Below are 20,113 nucleotides of genomic sequence, written 5' to 3'. Positions count from 1 at the left end.
ACTCAGCAATATCATTGGCAAGGTACCCCAGAGTTGAGGGTGCAACATTAATGCTGCATTAATTTTTATTTCAAAAATTTTAGCTGGTAGTTTCTTCTATCTTCTACATACCTAATTAATGTAGGAGAGACAACATGCCAGGGACATATTATTAGATCTAGACATGAAACAGTTAACAGCAGTGCCCATGCCAAGGTTTTAATAAGGCTTAACAATAAAAAGCTTCAATCCTCCACTTTCACTAGATTTTGTTGTTGTGGTTTTCCCTTGCTTAGGGCAATCCATCTGTTAATGTTGACTTGCAATATAGTTCACAGTTAAGCTTGCACACGTATAAAAAGCCTAGAACAGCTAACCTAAGCAAGAGCAAGCTCAAATGAATATTAGAGATAGAACAATTCATCTTAGGCAAAGATTAATTGTGTGGGCGCACACGCGCGTGCACACAGGCACGTATGAGTGCACTCCCGTTATATCTTTTTTTAGGAAAGACTTTCAAAATGCAACTTATAGAAGGGCAAACTGATTACTACAATTTGCAATAACACATTAAAATATTTGTCCTCTGATTAGGTTTTGACAGCTATTTTACATGCTATAATTTGTTTTGCTTTACTTTTAATTTTTTAAAGCCTATTGCCAATCCAACAAAAAAAAATACAATTAAACCACTATGACAGCAGTGATAAAGCTTAGTAAATATTCATTGTTAAAAATGGCTCTGCACTGTGACCAGTGCTGGTATTCTCCCTGGGCCAAACTGGCCTTGTTTTCAATAAAACCAGAGAAGTATCCTTTCCCTTGAGTCCTGTTAGGCTGAGGCTGCAGTTGGAACTGTCATCTTCACACAAAAGCAAAGGGGTTGGGTTTTACAAACGCAAAGCCTAATTGGGAGATCTTCATGGCTGTACCCTTGACATTTATTAAAGCCTCATCAACAAAACAGGAAATAACCGTACTAATTAGCAGACCCACATACAAACTACTATTCTGTGGGGGTAAAAGCAGATTCACTTCCTATTGTAAGGGAAACATCCTCCCAGATCCCAAAATCCTGTTATGGACAATCATTAAAATGATCTTTTACAGTGAAGCAAACTTTCACTTCATACATAATGTTTCAAAGTAAATATGTTTTACAGCATCTCAGGTAACTATTAGTTAGTATTTATGTTTAACTGTTCCCAAGAAGTAGAGAATGAAAAGCTCAATGCACGTATCTAATATGACATAAAATTTAACACAAAATTCTTTTAATTTACAAGTTTCTAAATGCTTCAGTATTGAAAAGATAGTAATAAAGTACAGAGGTGACTCTTGATGGAAGCAAGATGACAATTAAAAGCAAGCTCTCTCTTTTGCTTGTTGTTTGTATAGGTTTTGGGAGGATATTCAAATATACTGACATTGCAAACTAACCAGTATCTGGTCCTTACTTTACATATACATCAAAGTGCATGAACTGCACATTAGTCCTATCCTTATACTGATATAGACACTGATGGGCACCATTTTAGAAATCTGGGAGGAAAGGTTCATTTGCAAGATAAAGAGTTACAGAAAAAAGGATTAAACCTGACAACAATAGCAATCTGTGAAATTCACTTCTTTTAAAGGGCAGATTCAGTACTGATCAAACAGTCTCTCTCATACACATGCTCCTGTGAATACAAATAGAGTCTTTTATTTGGATATAAAGTTTAAAATTACCACTTAACATAAATGCAAATTCTTTATGAAAATCTTATTCAAATACTTACCAAGAATAAAAACAAAAACAAGAGTAGCAACAGTAAACTATTATTTTTTAGAAATATTTAGTTTGTTGGGTTTTTTTTGTGGGAGGAGGAAAATAGGGAATAGTGTGAGTGAAAGGTGAAGCAATCTGTGCCAGAGCAGAGCTCTTGGGGCGTGATCACCATTTGCTCCTTCCTGCCCGCTTGGCTCACGTGACTTTTGGGACAGGAGCTGGGAGAAGACATGGGACCCTTTGTTTGCAGCAGGGCAAAACTGCGGGGCTATTAGTTACAAGGTTCCCTAGTAAACAAATCCTATATGTGTACATTTATATGTATGTGTGCATATACATACATAAACACGCATGTGTGTATGTATTTAAGTAAAAGAAAACATGGATGGATACGCACTCCTTCTGTCTTGTTTTCAAAACTGAAAGATGACTGGTAGAAATGTCAACAAAGATACCAAGGGACTTAGCAGTTTATAGCTGTACGAACACAAAAACATACAGACCCTAAATTGTTCTGTCCAAACACAGGCTTTCAAAAGAAATGTTTAATTGTACCAAGCTAAATTATATTCCTTTGTATCCCTAGACTCCTGTACCTAAAAGCAGGCAGCACAACCATAACAGTAAATTCCTGCAGACTTCTTTAATAAAAGCAGCCTATAAAAATTCACTGACTGCAAGGGTACATACGTGTTATGCATTCACACAGATATGTACAACTGTAGACTCACCTACAGTAATCTGTGAATGTTGGCTTATAATGTATTAAAAGCTTTTTAGTGTCTCACATTATCAAATTATTTTGGTGGAAAGGAGGTTGCTATATATTAAAATGACGGTTATCTTTTAGAAACAAATATTTTAAGAAGCATTCCTGTTATTAACGTTAGAGGTCTATATTCATTCATTCAGAATTGTGTATATTTTCTTCTGATACGCAGTGAAGAAAATCTACTGCTCACAAGTTCCTGAAAGAACATTAAAATATGTACATATGCAGCTACTTATTCCCAGAAAAAAGTGTCACAAAATCAATTTTATTTATATCTTTGAAATAAAACTGTCAAAATTAATCCAAAGACATTAAAACATTTCCAGAGTGGAGACACTACACCTGTTACTTCAAATCAGGACTAGAAAGTATTGAAGAACAAAAGGACAAGAGACTGGCACTGTATTAACTAGCTGATGTATTAGTAAAATAATAAATCGTAATTAACTGAGCAAAGTTAAAGGTCATATGACTGCCAAATCAATTTATTAGAAATACAGAATTAACATGTCCCACTACAAGAAAATAAAAGAGACAGCTTAACACTGATCTGTGAATAGACCAGAATGTATTTGCTGGGAGAAGCCTTTACCAAAAACAGTATTTAAGAATTAAATCTCCAGTCCATACTTACACATCTCCTGCTTTCCCCCCGTTCAACAGGGATGAAATACGTATAGCATTTTTCCTCCATTCAAGCAGTATAGCAGTACTTCTATAAACACAGCCTTTTAATCACACTATCTAAACACAGACAGTAAAATAATCTCAAATAGATTCACCAATGCATTACTATAAGCGGCAAAAAAAAAATGTCATATGTATGTGAATAAGAACAGAAGTTTCAGGTGTCTTACCTGTGCCAGTCTTCGTTTTTCTGAGTTTGCTCTCTTCTCATAATGCAAGGTGTAGACAGGAGCAGGCTGTACTGCACCAGCACTGCAAGTTCCATACTCCTCCTCACTCTCCTACGCAACAAAACAGATTTAAATTCCTTTATTTATAATCATTATCTGCAAACGTACCCTCCATATTATGCATGCAGAGTGCATTCAAAATTATCTTGCCACAATCTATTACTGTCATGAAAATACCATCTGTAGTAAGAAAATCAAATTTAGCTTTTCAAGAAGCCGAATTATCAACATTGTCATTTAAAATATGAATTGTTCAAATGTCTAGGAAATATTTTTGAAAGTTTTCTTAAAATAGCATTTAAAAAAAAAATAAATCTAAAAACCAGTTCCTTCTCCCTACAGAAAAATCTTGTGTGGAAACAAAATTTTCAATGGGAAAGCTGCTGCAAAATGCCTAAAACCTTTTCTGACATTTCTGCTATTTTGCTTTTGCAAAATGGAACCATTTTTTCATTTTTTTAAATGTCAACATTGTTCACATATCTTATCAAACCAAAACGGACAACTACACCCTCTGAAATACATTGTACTGCAAGACTCTCCCATCTCAAATTCTCAGCTTGAAGCAAAGACTTCGATTGTGATATCAAAGCAATCAACTTTATGAAAACATACATCCTGTTAAAGTATCTTTGAAGACCTCTGTTGTTCTATGATAAAATATGCAAACAATAAAGAGATTATTCAGTGGATGCATAGAATGACAGATAGTTGCCAGAGGGCTCGTTATGAAAAATGTATTGTTGAACAAAGGGCTAAGCATATTTCAAAAGTCATTAAAAACACAAATCTCATGTGGTTTGTAAAGTATAAGCTTCAAACTGACACAGGAAGCAAGGTAAGGAAGTTAAAAATGTAATACATACCTTGTGTTTTAACTTACTCTTCACTTCTTTTATTCCTTGCCTTGCCTGATTTTTTGCCTAGAAAAATAAAAGGACTTAAGTAGCTCTGTAAGACACTGGTAGCGGTCAAGGAACATGCTACACGATGCCGTACTTATTTTACCTTTTTTTTTTAAACATCTGGTGATAAAATACCTTTACCACAAATTTCATACATGCATTGTCAGTATATTTTATATTATTCATGCATAGTCTGTATATTTAAGGACTTTTTTTTTTTTTTACTACATGCATGCCGATGCTGTGAAAACACACATACTCAAAAATTCTCCAGTATTACCAATGACAGGCTAAAAATGGTCATATACATCACTCCTTTATTTGAAATGGTCCTTTAAATTTGAAAGGGTATTTTAGCAGTAAGGCATGCTGGAAAAATGTTAAGATTTTCAAGATGACTGCTACAGTGTTCCAGTCTGGCAACTTGCAGGGCAACATCAATCTTAAGAGAAATGAAATGATTTCATATGCAGATGGAGATTTTGCCCAGTGTTGCTGAACAACACAGTGCTGGTATTTTTGGGAGAATTCTGTATGTATTAAAATAGGCAGCCAAGGATCACTGCTGCACAGAAAACAGTCAGGAATGTTTTTCTACAGAGTAACGAATTATCAATACGGAATACCATGTACTTACGCTAAAAAGCTTTTAAATGAGACAGAGAGAGAGAGTAGGGGAGTAGGAAAAAAGAAAAGATGGGGGGACACCACCAAAAATCCTAACCCTAATAGAAGAAAAGGTATCTTTCTTATATGAACATAGGGAAAAAAACACAAAAGTTTTCAAGGTTGTCTTGAAAATAGCACTTTTAAGGATATATTTAAGGGCATAAATATGTGGAAACCACCTATTTTTCTGTTTTCCTATATATGGAAATTCAGAAAAATAAAATAATTTTCTTGAATCAAGAGGTCAGAGAGTCTTTTTTATCCTTAAATCATATATCTATAAGCTCAATAACAGCACATTGTGGTGCCATGTAGCAGATGCTAACCCGAGAGCCACTTTAAACTTTCCAGATCATGCTCACAACATTTGAATGAATTCTGGGAGTGCTTTGGTCTAACTAAAGGATGATGCCACATTACTCAAGGCTACTAATTAATTAATTAATTTAGCAATTAAGAAAATCATATGTAATTTCTCTAGTAATAGGATCCATAAAGGGCAACAGCCTAAGAAATTAAATGGGGTAAAAATATGATTACCTTATACACACAGATCCTCACTAAATTCACCAGTATTTCTTGGCATACACAGAAGTTCACTTTGAAGAATCTTTATTATCAAGGACATAATTATCAAAATTGAAGTCTGGGAGAAGAGCATGTAACAACAGCCTAAGCTAGTGCAAACTGAAGAAGAATAATTTGCAGATAACCTGTTAATGAACCATTTTTTAAATTATAAATGACTCCATGAATACAAAGTATATCTAATTTATTTACCTGTTTCTCTCCATGACTGCTGTGTTTCTCAACTGATGTAAAATTAAAAATTCTGTTTGAAAACTTTAGTTATAATACACTAGCTTAGACTGATGTACTGATTTATTCAGGGCTACTTATTATGCATCCAACCAGTGAAACATTTGGAAAAGCAAAAAGGAAGCCAAAAGTCTTTTCCCATATATTAAAAATGCAGCCTTGAAATACTTCCCACTTCATTTTACACTACTGCTGTTTTTCCATACTGCATAATACCGTATAATTTCACATGCTTTATTGGTTAGGCGGTCTTTGAAAACAAGATCTGTTAAGCTCAAAAGTATAAGCATTAAATCCAGTTAAACAGGAGTATGTCAGTATCATCTTTAAAAGAGCAGATGACAGAAAAGACTTGTTCCACACATTACTGATGGTTTGCCACATCTTCTCAATGGTGCAGCACTTAGTGTCAAAGTGAAATTGCATCTGTGTAAGCCAGGACTATATCTCCACATCATGTTAACACTATATACCTCTATACTATAACATTATATTTATATTCCATATAAATGTAACATTTACAAAATATTTTACACTCACATTATGCCTGTGTTGTCTTACGGGACCTTAGTGCAAATGAGAATTTCTATTTTCAGAGTCCATATTTCAATCATGCTGTCACCAGGTTAGAAGGAGTATACAGATGTGTATTGAATATCTAAATAAGCTTCTAATAAGCAAATAAGCTTCTAGTATGTGCTATGATTGAAACAAAAACAGCACACTGATGCTTTGAAAAAGTCTCTTGATATGTACAAGCTATCTGGAAAACTCTGACTCAACTCTAAATGCTAGTGCTATAAGGGAAAACAAATGAAGTTAAAACTTTCTACAAGCTGAAGTGTTTTTCTGCATTATGTTCATAAAATGTTTAGGTTTTTAAGTATTCAGGAAGAACTGAGAGTTGTAGGAAGTTGTGGTATTTTTATGTATTATTTATTTGAAATAGATGATCTTACAAATTTATATGCTGTTTTCACAGCTGGAGTGGCTTTGGTCATTGCTGTGTTGATCAGTGCACTGCCTTTCTGAAATACAGAAAAAATGTATTTTAGTACATCTAAACACAAGTCAAATGTTAAGACAAGAGCAAGGAAAAATAAACAGTTCCTTTTAAATCAGTAAGAATAACCACAGCTGTGTTTCCTCCTCAACCTGCTGTCTGGAGCTACACAAGGGTTACAGTATGTCATTATCACAGCTGACACCTTTATCAATGCATTCTAGCAGAATGATATATTTTCATTCATTGTTACCATTTCAAAATAAATTCAGAAGTTACGGCTATTTTTCATGTGTTCCTATCATATTTGTTATGCAACTTTAAAATACTTTGACCTGACAGATTATTTAAACACACAAGAATTCTCTTACTCTAAAATAATATATTTTGCAAATCCTGCAGAATAACAAGGTTATATCTAGGTTCTTCTGCCAGCCAAACTGCACAAATCCATATTAACAAAATTGCTATTTACTAGAAGTGATAAACTTCATATCAAATTGCAATGTCGCACCTAATTCACCATTATGGAATGTAACATGATACAGAAAGCAGTGAAAACCCTGACTACACAGAAAGAAAAATCTTGTGTGTTTTGGCATATTTTGTGCATGAGACTTTTAAAAAAAAATCTTCAAGAAAAAAAAAAAGAAATATTGCATATACCATAGACAGGATATTTATTATAGAATGTAATTACATTTTCCTGGCGAATGAATGAACTTTTACCAATACATATATGTAAAGGAAGTGCACGAAAGGGCAAAGATTTAAAGAACAGGATGGCCAGTATAATTACTTAACCAAGTTTATACCTTCACTGTGTGCATCCACTGCTGGTAAGATCTTGAATTTCCTGAAACAGAAATGTAAAGTGTAACACAATCAAAACATGCATTCAACATTTTAAGTGTTTCAACCCTCCTCACAATCTGCATAAAAAATTCCCTTAGATGATTATTCATCAATTTCATTCTTCCCAGGTAGACAAGGAATGTAAAGATAAGAACACGAGCACACTAAGACAAAAACCTAGATATCTCTTATTTTGTGTTTTCTATTTTCTTTGTAAAAGCATATCATTTCAACAGTTTTTAATTCCAAACGAGGTAGAAAGTCAAATTAGAACTATGATAAGGTAACATACCACTAAATAGTCTAAAAAGAAAAACACCAACTCGAAGGCAAGAATAATATATAAAGAACTACATTCAAGCATAATGACCCCACTGGGCAAACTTTCAAGTACAAAAGTGACATGGACTACAGATGGTACCATCCCAAGGAAAAAGAATTGGATAAAAATCTAAGGATTACGGCACAACTATTTGTTCCTGTGCAGGAAAAATCCGTTTAAATTATTAACTGTATCTACTTTCTTTTACAAAAGAAAACCTCTGACAGGCAAGTGAGAGCTACTGGCTTCTGTGGGACTACCAAGGACTACTGTGCCACGAAGCTGGCCATGAAGGACAGGGTTAAATTCTACCAAGCACTCGATGAAGAAACTAATACTATTTCCCACAGGTGCTTAAACTGAACTTCAACGATTGGGTCTTTGATCCCTGAGAAGGTTTTAGAGTACATCAGTCACTTGAATACTCTGGTCCTGTGAGCTGTTGCTAACCCTAGACAAGACATTCACGTTGACAAGAATGCTGAAGTTTCAAACAGAAAGTTTATCCATTTTGGAACGACTATACTGCTACATGCTTGACATTACAGACTTTTAACAGGAGTTCTCAAAACTTCTTAAGCTTTGCAATAATCAGTTAACTAAGGTACTGGTTAGTGGAAAGCCAAAACATTCTTCTAGACCGTGGCTGAGAACTAACTGAATCATTGTAAAAGGTATTTCCAAGTTTCTCAATGAGGTGAAAAAAATGAGCTGTTTATACTCATATCAGGCACTTTCACCCATTTCACTAAATTCTTTACAAGTAATTTTGAGGCAGACAGATTCTTAGAAATGATGGCACAAGCAAAAGCAATGCTGGCTTAGAAAGGAGAGAATCTGATGATCATTATGATCCTACCTAGTAAGGATGTCAAAGAGCAACCTAAAGCAAAAACTACTCATTTTTTACTTCCTTGATCTGGCTCCCTGGAACTACCAAAGTAGCTTGTAGATAACATGTAGTAAGGGGAAATTTAACCACTTCTAATGTGTTAATGAAATGTCAATGAACAATAAGTACTTTCTCTAACGTAACATTTCATAACTTCAAATTCTTACAAAAAATATTCATGTATCATCTGGCTCATAGTGTCCTTAACAGTGACTCCATATCTGAGCTCTCTCTGTCATAGCCTGAGACTTAAGCAACTACTAGAGATAGTAAAGGAGATCACAGAAAATCACCAAGAAGTTTAACCATCTTCTAGTTGTGTAGAGAGACTTCAAGGAAGGCAATAAAGAAAATAGAGGAATACTCATCTACAGAAAAGGCCATGTTAACACTGGATACCCTCAGCTAAAGTTCAACTTCCTGAAATTCTAGCAAGAAGGTGCTGATTCCTTAAAAAAATTATTACTAAAAGAAAGGTTCAGAAGTTTTCAGGTTTTTTTTATATTACCACCACTGATATCAGACCAACCCAAAAAAATTACTGCAGTAGTAAAATTCATGTGATTACAAATTACTTCAATGGATATATTCTATAAGAAATTCAAGTGCTAAGTCAATCAATCATCACTATATGCTTGTATGGAAGGTTACATAAAGCTCACAAGAACTAATACTTCCACAGAATAATGCATGTAACAGAAAAGAAAAATTTAAGTATATAGTGCAAACAGTAATGAAGATGGCCGACAAAAATCTTTTCACATACAGTCTACAGGGAAATAGGTTTTGATCACTTTATTAAAAAAAATCATAAAAATAATGAAATTATGTTTTATTCTCCAATTTCCAGTTTAATTTTGTATGCTGGTTTAGTTATGCTTGCATGTGTGGAAAAATGCAAATTAAAAAAGAGGTTACTTAAAGAAACACTGTTTTTAAATTATATCCTCTATAACTAAGAATGTGTTCACCTGTCCTTTTAACAGCTTGAAGCTTACACTAACTTTCTGTGACTTTTCTGAAGGCTGGGCTTCACCTGTTTTTTTAAAACCTCAAGCTTCCTGATAAAGTTGATGGGAGTTAACTCTGCAAAGAGATCATAGTTCTACCCCATTAGCGTCACAAAATGTCACCTTCAATTGCATACATATTGTTAGCCCTGCACTTCATAATGATAATGAGACAGCAGTTATGTAAATACTGAATATGTGCCCTAAGCAATTTGTCCACAGCCTGGCAATATACAGTCTGTCTGACTTGAAAAGTACGCGCGCGGTGCAAGCTAACCGAGAGCTGCCAGCAATGCCGAGCACTCTCTCCTGAGCAGAGCCAGGGGAGACGTGGTTCACAGGTTGCCAGAGCACAGCCAAGAAGCAAGCTTTATCTAACTTCTATTGCAGTTTTATTGCAGCTCCTTGACCCCCTAACTGCAGTCAGCAAACCAACCCTGAATACTGACATAATTATCTGAATAATGGATGCTCAATGCCCAAAATCAGTTTACAGAGCAGCATTAAGTTACCCCAAAAAAGCAGAAGAGAAGTAAATCTCTGTATTACTAACCACACTTCAATCAAGGAAAAACGCACGCAAGGAAAAAGTATGTGCTAGATCATAGCACAAGACACAGAGGGCAGGAGAACGCAGTGAAAATCTTGAACAAAAGATTTATGTAGTCCAAGTATAAAAAAGATGAAGATGGCTCTGCATCACTTGATTCTCCATGGGGGTCAAATCCTCTCCTTTATAAATGCCCATTTAAGGGTAGTCTAGCAAAGGAAGACCATCTAAAGCTGCCATAGGCAACTTGGTGGGTTTGCTCAAATCACAGAACCTCCATTTACTGTGGAAACTTCTACACTACTCTCAGGATTGACCGTAAAATAGTATTTGTGCTGTCATGCATATTTTGATTCAATATTTTGATACCATCTATGATACCTCAAATAAAAATAGAGCTGTATTAAATGTTTAATAGGAAACCATTCAATAATCCTGTAATAATCAGGAATAGATTCAGCACACACTTTTCCAGAGGGGTTAACTTTGTAAGTTAGTGATTGTGAAAAGCATTATAACAATTGTCAGTGAACACAACCAAGGGAAAACAGCACAAGGAATATTTCTGTTTACGAAGAAGGTAAACTTCCATTGTCCCTTCTCAGATGAATTACAAATGTTAAAAATTTGCTGGAGAAAGAAAACTTCTCTAAAAATTCAGGAAATCACTTTGACTTCTGCACTGCAGCAATAATTAGATACGAAAAGGAGAAGTGTTTACAGAAAATGTAACTATCTAGAAAAGGTTCAGGGGCACAAATTTCAAAATTATTTCAAAGACACAGTTTACACAGAATGTATCGTATTATACAAATGTACAGGTAAAATGTAAATGATACAGTGATATTTCATCATATATTGAAATCTACTTTACTGGATTAAACCAACGTGTCTTCATTTAATATACTGATACAACTAGATACATAATAGTGTGTGTCCCAGCAGTCATTTGTTAAAGGCTAAAGCCTTTTTAAGAATGGATGGAAACAATGAAGCAGTAGCAAGATTAATGACTTCTAAAATTTACAGGACACCATGAGGACATCACCATGTTGAACAGGTCTCAAAAAAGAAGAGTCAATAAGTACACTTAAATTAATTCTGTACCTCCACTAAAACCTCCTGCTGTGATTTCTTCTTCAAAAACATCAGAGAATCCTCTTCCTGCATTTAATTTTGATAGCCGACCATCAATAAACTGAAAAAAAAATAAGAAAAAAAAAATCGCACTTTGTTGGACCTTCTATTGCTTTATGGTGTTACAGTTTCGTGTGTACTTTATAATGGAACAGGAGTGTTCAAGACAACATATGGCTTAAGGATAATAAAGTTATTTTAGATGGATTTTGGAAGAGCAGTTGCAACTATTAGCAGCAGAAATGTCAGTATTTAACACAGATCAAGGACATGATCTATATTATGCAAAATTTACAAATTTTTGGCAGTGTGCAAGCCAAAGGACTTAAAGGACATCTCATTTAACTGTATAGGAATGTGACACTAAGTGCTAAACATTATGCCAAGGCAGACGCCTAAGACCCTCTCCATCTGACTAGCACAGTTCAGGGTTGACACCACTGTATTTTTAAGGTCTAACACATCTGTTTGCTGTTTTTGTTGTTTTTGTTTTCTTTTTAACCACTAACACTTATTTAGTTGCATCTACAGATGCGTACTGCAACAGTAGTCCTTATGCAGAGGTTACAGCTGCATGAGCGCAAGGATTTGTATCCACATGCAAGTATATATACAAAGCCTGAAATTATCCAATAAGTCAGAAGAAGTCAAAATAAGATAATGAATGATTAAACCTCTCAGAAGGAATGAATACATTCTTTTCAAGAATTACTGGGCTTCAACGAAGTATAACAAGCACATTCTTAAAGGTTTAAAATTCTTTCAACTCCTCCCTCTTTTGTTTTGAAAAGGCTAACTCAAGTTAGAGATAAAGTGAGAAAGCCTTTTTCCAATTATACACAGTTCATCTTCCTGAAAGAGTTACGAGCTAGTCACTGGTACTAAGCAGTACACAAGAAGTAACCACAATTAATTATTTGGCTAGATCGTATTTTGCCACAGATTATCCAAACAGTGTCAGTGACAATCTGATGCTTGTCAATGAACAGACTAGTGACATGAAACAAATTACTTTCTCAGAGCACAAAAATCCAGCAGCAAGAATAAGGCAAGCATGAATATAATTTTTCTCCCTCTCTCTTGTCTAAATTCCTTCTTATTTTTTCATTTTACTCCAAGTTGGCTTCTTTCCAAATAGGTTGGTTCATGGTCAGTCCACTATGGGATCACTGGATTATTTCACAGTAAATAAAAGAGATAAGAGCATCTTTAGCTACTGCTATGGAAAAAACCCACCACACAATGCCCCCTCCCATCCCCAGCCTTTGAACTGTAAGACATTATCTCTCTGGGGAAAGTTATGAATTCATTCCATACTATAAACTAACTTAAGATTTATGGACATACTCATCATTTTGTAAAATTCTATCAACAGAAGGGCGAGACACTGACTGAATTTTAGGTTTTAGAGGATCACTCCAACTGAGTACTTAATGTAAATACTGACAAACAAAACTGTTAGCAAAAAGATATTGGAGACATTATTCAAAGGAAATTATAAGCGTTAGTAGTGGCAGCAGTCGTTATTACTTTTGAGTAATTTACTGTTAGTGGTGGCACTTAAATTGCTATATGAAAATAATAGCACATGGAATTACACATACACTTTATGGTTTTCTCCCCCCATTTTTCAAACCCACACTCTCTCAAAAAATCTGGGCCTGCTATTTCAAGAAATGTATTCACTTTGAGATCCAGAGGGCCCTCAGTAGACTACCACTTTCAGTGAAAACCAATAATTCCAGTGCTACTCTCGGATTTTAAACTAACTAAAGACAGAACTATCATAAACCTTAAATCATTTCGAATTCTTAAACCAAAATATAGACCATATCCACTTCAGAAGATCTTATTGCATGGGCGATAAAGGGTGGGGAAGGAGAAATTATGTTTGTGACCTAAACCAAATAATATACTTAGGCAGAAGTAAAAATTCCAAATCAATTCACCCATTATTAGAAACAAAAAGTTGGTAGAAGCAAAGAAAACATAATAAATGTGATTTCCAAATAATAACAGTGCAATAGCTTGCAAGAAGAGAGCTCAGCTCATAAAGCTTTCAAATGAAATTTGAAATTACTTACAATTTTCAAAGACTTAGGATCCTTCAACTCTTAATCCTGCATTCATTATTTATTTTTCTAGTTAGCACTTTCCACCATTTGAGGAACAAATCGCAATAAACCTTGCGGATTACGTTACTTATACAATTACATTCTTTAAAAAGACAGTTTAGCATTAGGTTTCATCATGCTAGTTCTAGGAATTAATTAATATTTTCCCTGGACACTCATCAGAAGTATTTGACATGTAAGATGCAACTATTAATTGCTTATCTTTGTACCTTGAAGTAAAGATTAGCTACCTTCCATGTTACCCTAATTAAAAGGGAGCCTTTCTAAGGCTCAGGAAAAGCTAACAAATAGATAGTAAATGTAACAGTACAAATATCAAAAAGATGAAGAAAAAAAAACCAGCGAGAAAAGAAGTATGTAATTACACAGTCTAAGAGAACAAATATTTAATCTGAAGAAAAAAAAGAATAATTAACCAGGAAATAAGCATATTTCATATATAAATAACAGTTATTTTCTTTTTTAAGAAAAAAATTATAATCCGATTAATTATCCTAACATTTTCAGAATAATGATAACCACGGGGTTTTAAATTAAATCTATTCAGGGCAGAAAACAGCTTTAGCAAACTAAAATTAGCAAACTGAACTTCACACAACCCTACAGCTGTGATCCATATCAGGGTATTTATCAGAAATTACTTCCACGAATTCCTGGAAAATGTATATTTTGCATAAACAGTTTGATGTTTTCTGTTTCAGAGCAATATCAACAGTCCTTTCAGCTTCCAAAAATATGAAGACATCAACATGATCTAAAAGACACCTCCAGAATTTATAAATCCAAGAGAATGGTTTAAGGCTAGATAATCTAGGCATAGTCCCCCTCAAAAATATTCTGTCTTGATTTTCAGTAAAGAATATGATGTTCAATAAGAGAACAAAAATACAAATGTTAATGAAAATGAGACACAGAAATGGACATTATAATACCTGAGGAATAAAACATGAGTCAAAAACTCCCTAGAATCACCTTTTACATGATTCTAAGGAAACCAGCACATATATCTGGAAGTACAAAAAAATTAATTATGAGTCTATCAAGGTAAAGGAATCAGAGTTGAAGTGACTAACAGTACCATTACTTAAATAACAAAGGTTGTGATAAGTGCTGGTGTGTCAGTTTGCCCTGAAGAATTTGATGAGGCTTACAAATAGATTTTGGGGGAAAAATGGTAAATGAGTAAATGGAAAGATATAGAAGTTATCCAAACACTGGTTCTCACAGATTCTTTGTCAACTAATTTTCTAGACAAGGGAAATGCAATTTATCTATACCACAAAAAAAGCCTCTTGCATGTGCCTCAAAATACTAATTTAGATGAAGTAAAACCAGAGTACTGTAAACAATACACCTGAACTTTAGGTTGGATGAAGACAGCCCAAAAAGGAGGTAACAGCAAGTAAAGAATGGAAAAGTGTCAGGCTGGAAGTGTTGCCAGTAATGACATTTAAGGGTAAGTATGGGGACTTACCCTATTTACAGGTTAGTTAATGATTTACAAAATGATGTATGAAAGACTGGCACATGCTAATGCATTTGGGGATATTGTTAATAAAAAGCACATCAAAATGCAATACAAAGTAAAAACCAGATGATGTTGAAAATGAAAATAATCTGAATGGGAGTAACCCAACTAATTAATTCCACAATTTACTCTGCCAGTGATTTCCTGGTACATTTGTGAAAAGATACTACAACTTCCAAATTAAAGAGTGGTTAAATCATAGGAATTAACATGTTTTAATCTAAGAGACAGGGGGAGAAGATTAAAAACCTACAAAGAAAAAAGGACAGAGGAAGAATTTTATAAAATGGGACAAACAAAGCCTACTTGTAAGCTATGGGAAAAAGGGTGCATTTCTAATACCTATTTTCTGCGTGGTCTCAGTTTAACGCTGCTTCTAAGAACTATTTTCTGCTTAAGAGGTTTTCCAGAACAGAATAAAATACAGTTTAGTCTTTCTGAACACAAACAACTTTGAAAACAGCTCATTTTTCAGCGGGAAAAACTAGAGAAGATGCAGCTGGGCTGAGGATTAGCTGAAAAAGTAGGAGTAACCTTCACAACAGTAACTAGAGGAATGAAAAAAACCCTACTTATATTACTACTACTATTAAACCATTCACATCATCAAAATCATTACTATTTCCTAATCCTCTAAAATATATTATTTCCTTTGGTTGAAATAAAATTAAAACAAGCTATAAACAAGCTGTAAACTGATTCTGTTTAATTGAACACGTATTAAAAAGTAATGGGTAAGTACAGAGCCACACTGACAAGCCCATTTATTTCAGTGGAGTTAGACCTTTTTCTTACAACTGAAGATCTTGCTTCAGTAGTAGTAGTGTGACAGCAATTTAGAAACATTGCTTGTAGGCAGCTATCTATTAAGAAAGTTTCATGCACTGAGATACACAACATGCAGATAACACTGTTTACTCTGTTACTTCTTTCCATTACAGTCATATGTTCTGGGTACTTCAAAAGGTTTCAGATTTCTTCTTCATTATTATATATTTCTATTTACATTTTGTTATTGTATAAAATAAAACACAGTAAAATTAAAGAAGCCCAGTTCTATGATCAGTATTTCCTTAACCTTTATACAATTAGGAAAAATGTCTTTTCCCAGGACTTCTACAAACTATCACCCTTGCATAACTCTTTACTTTAGACACTAGTCTCTGATTAATACCAATTTTTTTTTTAAATTAGAAGATCTTACATATAATGAATTTCCCTTATCTATCATGGTAGTCTATCTTCAAAGAAGGCCACCAGATTACTTAAACATGAACTCCCATGCTTCAATCATTCCAGATATTTGCAGGCAAATATATACTTTTGAGTCTTCTGATTTCTTTCAGATTTTCCTTTAGTTTTCTAAAAATTTAGTAATAAGTTTCTTAACACCCTTTTGATGCAATGAGGTCATGTGATGAAAAGGGAGAAAAAAGAGTTACAGAACAAAATCTAAGAAAAAAAAATAATTTCAAAGACTGTAATAAAATGATTACTGAGCTGTGCCATTCAAGAATTTGTTCTCCTGCATTAATAAATCAGCTAGAATATTCTTCAGGCCACCCCTATGGCTCAGGTTTGTAACATTCTCTGTGTGCATACTTTGGTCATGAGTTGAAAATTAAGCTCAACCATCAAGCTGGGAGATCCATGGTTTTTCTTGTTTAGATGAATTGCTGACTGGCTCTGAAGAGATGCTGCACTGGCTCTGCACCCTGGGGTTATTTTTTGTTGAGTTTCCCCACCACCACCACTCCTTTTAACTATAACTGAAGTTTTAAAAATACAACAAAACTGAGATGACTGTCTGCACACAAAGCATTTGTACTTACATTTTTAACCCAGAGTTTCATAAGCTGACAGAAAAGAAAATGTAATTAAATATGGTTCTGTTTTAGAGAAAAACAATTAAGAGTCAGTCATTTACCCTCTCATACCTGTTTAAACAACTGAAGATTAACAGCAGTTTCCAGGAACTGCTTAGTAGTACTGGAACGATGCTTCACAAAACTACTCTCACAGAAAGTTATAGGCTCTCCCTAAAAAAATTAAACAGAAAAGGTTAGATGGTAACTACAGTACACAGATATGCTGATTTATTTAAAATTCTCCATCACAAATTTATTTATTAATAGCCAATACATAGAAATATTCCTTGTAAAGGAATCCTGAAAAACATGCATCCAATTAAACAGACATAGACAACAAAAAAAGCAGTCTAAAATCTTCACACAACATTTAAATAGTTCTCAAAATACATATTGCATTTGAGCCTCTGGTTTATGAAATCAGCCTACAAAATATGCAGTGCAAGGAAAATCCAAAGTGGTTTACATTTGGTTACCTTTATAGCACTCTTCATTAAAAAATTCAAGTAAGTGGTTCAAATTTTGAGGAAGAGCAGGTCCACTGCTACAAATAACTTAACATGCATTATTCTTCAGGATTATTCCGATTCCCTGACATGCTAAACCAGCAATACTAGTAAACCAAAACTCTAATTTAGTACAAAAATATCTATCTGCATGAAATTATTTTTATATTTATTCTACCAGAGGGTGGTGAGACACTGGCACAGGTTAACCAGGGAAGTTGTGGATGCCCCCTCCCTGGAAGTGTTCAAGGCCAGGTTGGAGAGGGCTTTGAGAAGACTGGTCTAGTGGGAGGTGTTCCTGCCTATGGCAGAGGGGTTGGACTAGAGGATTTTTAAGGTCCCTTTCAACCCAAACAATTCCATGATCCCATGAAAACAGGTGAAGATTGATAAATCTACTGCAAATTTAAGAGAGAGTTATTGAAAAACACATCTACTTTATTTTTATTAAAAACAAAAGCTACAAACCTTCTGATACATTAAAGTCTGAACAGATGGGATTAATGCTTAATGCAATAAATTGTATTTTCCCCAACATGGGAAAAGCGCATAGCCTATATAGTTACCAAAAACTCTGCACTAAAACACTGATGAAGAAGAAGATAAAGAAATATTCATTGAAAACTAAGTGTTGGTTGAAAAATTTATTACTGAAAACATCGCTCATTTAAGAACAGAAGATGCTAACAAGATTATTTATAAACAGCCAAATAGACTTCTATGTTATTCCCTGATTTCATTTAGAATTTGCTACCTTCAGTGTGCACAGACCATTGGACATTTCTGATGAGCATTCTCTCCAATTCTGTTATTCTTCTCAATTCTTTGTGATAAATGTTTGAAGCTGTTTGGCATAACTGGATAAATAATAGTTACATTACAAAGTTTGCGTAGTGATCAGTCATGAACTGATTTTATCATAAATACAAAAGGCCTCTCACTCAAGTCTAAAAAACCAAAATAATTGGTTAGAAACAATTGACAAAGGTCTCAGAGACAGAAAATCTGGAAACCAACAAAACGCCAGAGCTAAATCTACCAAGGAGTATTTTACTCCCCAAAAGCTAACTATGCATTGCAGTCCCACAACAAAATAGAAGACACCTCAGCCATTCAAAAGAAAAAAGATCAAAGACAGCTGCTATACTGACCTTCACAACAGCTTCAACTGACAGCTTTACAGACAAACTTATTCATACCCATGATCACCACAGCTTTCTGCTGTGTAACTGCACATGCTACTTCACGCATTTTCCTCTCACTCTGGCTGACTGTGCAGTCCTGCATATCACAAAGTGCTTTCTGCATGTGTCCTACGTGAGTTTAGTGGAACAGCTCTAAATCATTTTCAACCGCTCCTTACACTTTGCACTTTGTTTTTAAATGGTTCAAGTATGATCCAAGGAAATGCTGCAATAAAACCACTGTGATGCCATTTTAAAATCATACTACACTATCAAAAGCTTCCCTTTCTTTAAGTCTCTCTTTTAAGAGGTCTGATCCTACTCAGCAAAGTACTTCTGAATTTTAGAAAAGAAATCTCACTGGTAGAGGTAGAAGCTACACATTTACCTAAGGTAATCCCTCCCCTTTCGCAGGGTAGCCAGAACACTGTGATACACAAACCTATCTCAGTACATGCAGCACTGTGTCGATCAAGTCTCCAGGAGAAGCACTCAAGTTACTCCACCTACTACTTATCCCAAGACAACTGGACACACGCAGGACATGCTGGATCTGTCAAATAGCTTTAAATGTTCATGGTACTTTAAATAGCACTGCCTTCCTGACCCACTTTGCATTAGCTGTTCTTGAGCTTCTAAAGACTCTTGTCTTAAGAAGATGACCCCAAGCTACTTAGCAAATTCAAAGTGCATCAAAACAAATGGAATAGTCTCCAGTGAGACATGGTGGTACAAGACATAGTGTTCCTGGGGGCAGACTCTCTTCTCAGTTCTGTCGTTCTTCCAAAAATTTCAAGGCAGCAAATTATAACAACTCCTTATTTTTTTACTTTTTTTTTGATTATTGATGTTATTCAAAGAAATTATTTCTGGAAATATAGAGGCTTTCTGGGAGTGCAGAACTGACTAGATGACTTCTCATGACATACTATGAAATATTAAATTTAGGACCAAAGACAGAATATAGTATTTTCAAAATATACTATTTAGAAACATAAAAACTATGCTATGTCTCTGCCGCTACTTTCCCAATTGTCTTGGGAAAGAATAAAGAGAAAAAGGAGAGGTTATCTCCCAGTAGAAGAGAAAACAGGTACACTTGCTCTCCCTTTCACATCAGCTTGGGAAGAGAGGGCAGACAGATAGCTTTACTTGATGGCTCTTCTCCTGCCCGAGTCATACAACAGAACACCAGGAAATGGGAGTTCAACACACATTTTTAGGGCATGGCTGTAATATTTTCACAAATACTTTCCTTTAATTGCTGGATGCTTCAGATACTTAGGAAGCA

At 34.6% G+C, this 20,113-nt stretch overlaps 1 protein-coding gene across 1 annotated transcript in view; it reads right to left on the bottom strand.

Annotated features, from left to right (window-relative positions):
• Window positions 1-17,303, bottom strand: part of DENND1B (DENN/MADD domain containing 1B) — a gene marked incomplete at its 5' end in the record, with an annotated part of 30,039 nt that extends 12,736 nt beyond the window's left edge. The window contains 6 exons of the mRNA XM_010184933.1: window positions 3,380-3,490; window positions 4,306-4,362; window positions 6,792-6,860; window positions 7,651-7,691; window positions 11,572-11,662; window positions 17,202-17,303. Of these exons, the coding sequence (XP_010183235.1) occupies window positions 3,380-3,490; window positions 4,306-4,362; window positions 6,792-6,860; window positions 7,651-7,691; window positions 11,572-11,662; window positions 17,202-17,303 (471 nt within the window). The remainder of the gene's footprint in view (window positions 1-3,379; window positions 3,491-4,305; window positions 4,363-6,791; window positions 6,861-7,650; window positions 7,692-11,571; window positions 11,663-17,201) is intronic.
• Window positions 17,304-20,113: the final 2,810 nt, after the last annotated feature.

This window comes from Mesitornis unicolor, unplaced genomic scaffold (genome assembly GCF_000695765.1).
Source record: "Mesitornis unicolor isolate BGI_N332 unplaced genomic scaffold, ASM69576v1 scaffold47415, whole genome shotgun sequence".
Taxonomy (NCBI): Eukaryota; Metazoa; Chordata; class Aves; order Mesitornithiformes; family Mesitornithidae; genus Mesitornis; species Mesitornis unicolor.
The sequence above is the reverse complement of the archived record's forward strand: the minus strand, read 5'-3'. Positions and strand labels throughout refer to the sequence as shown.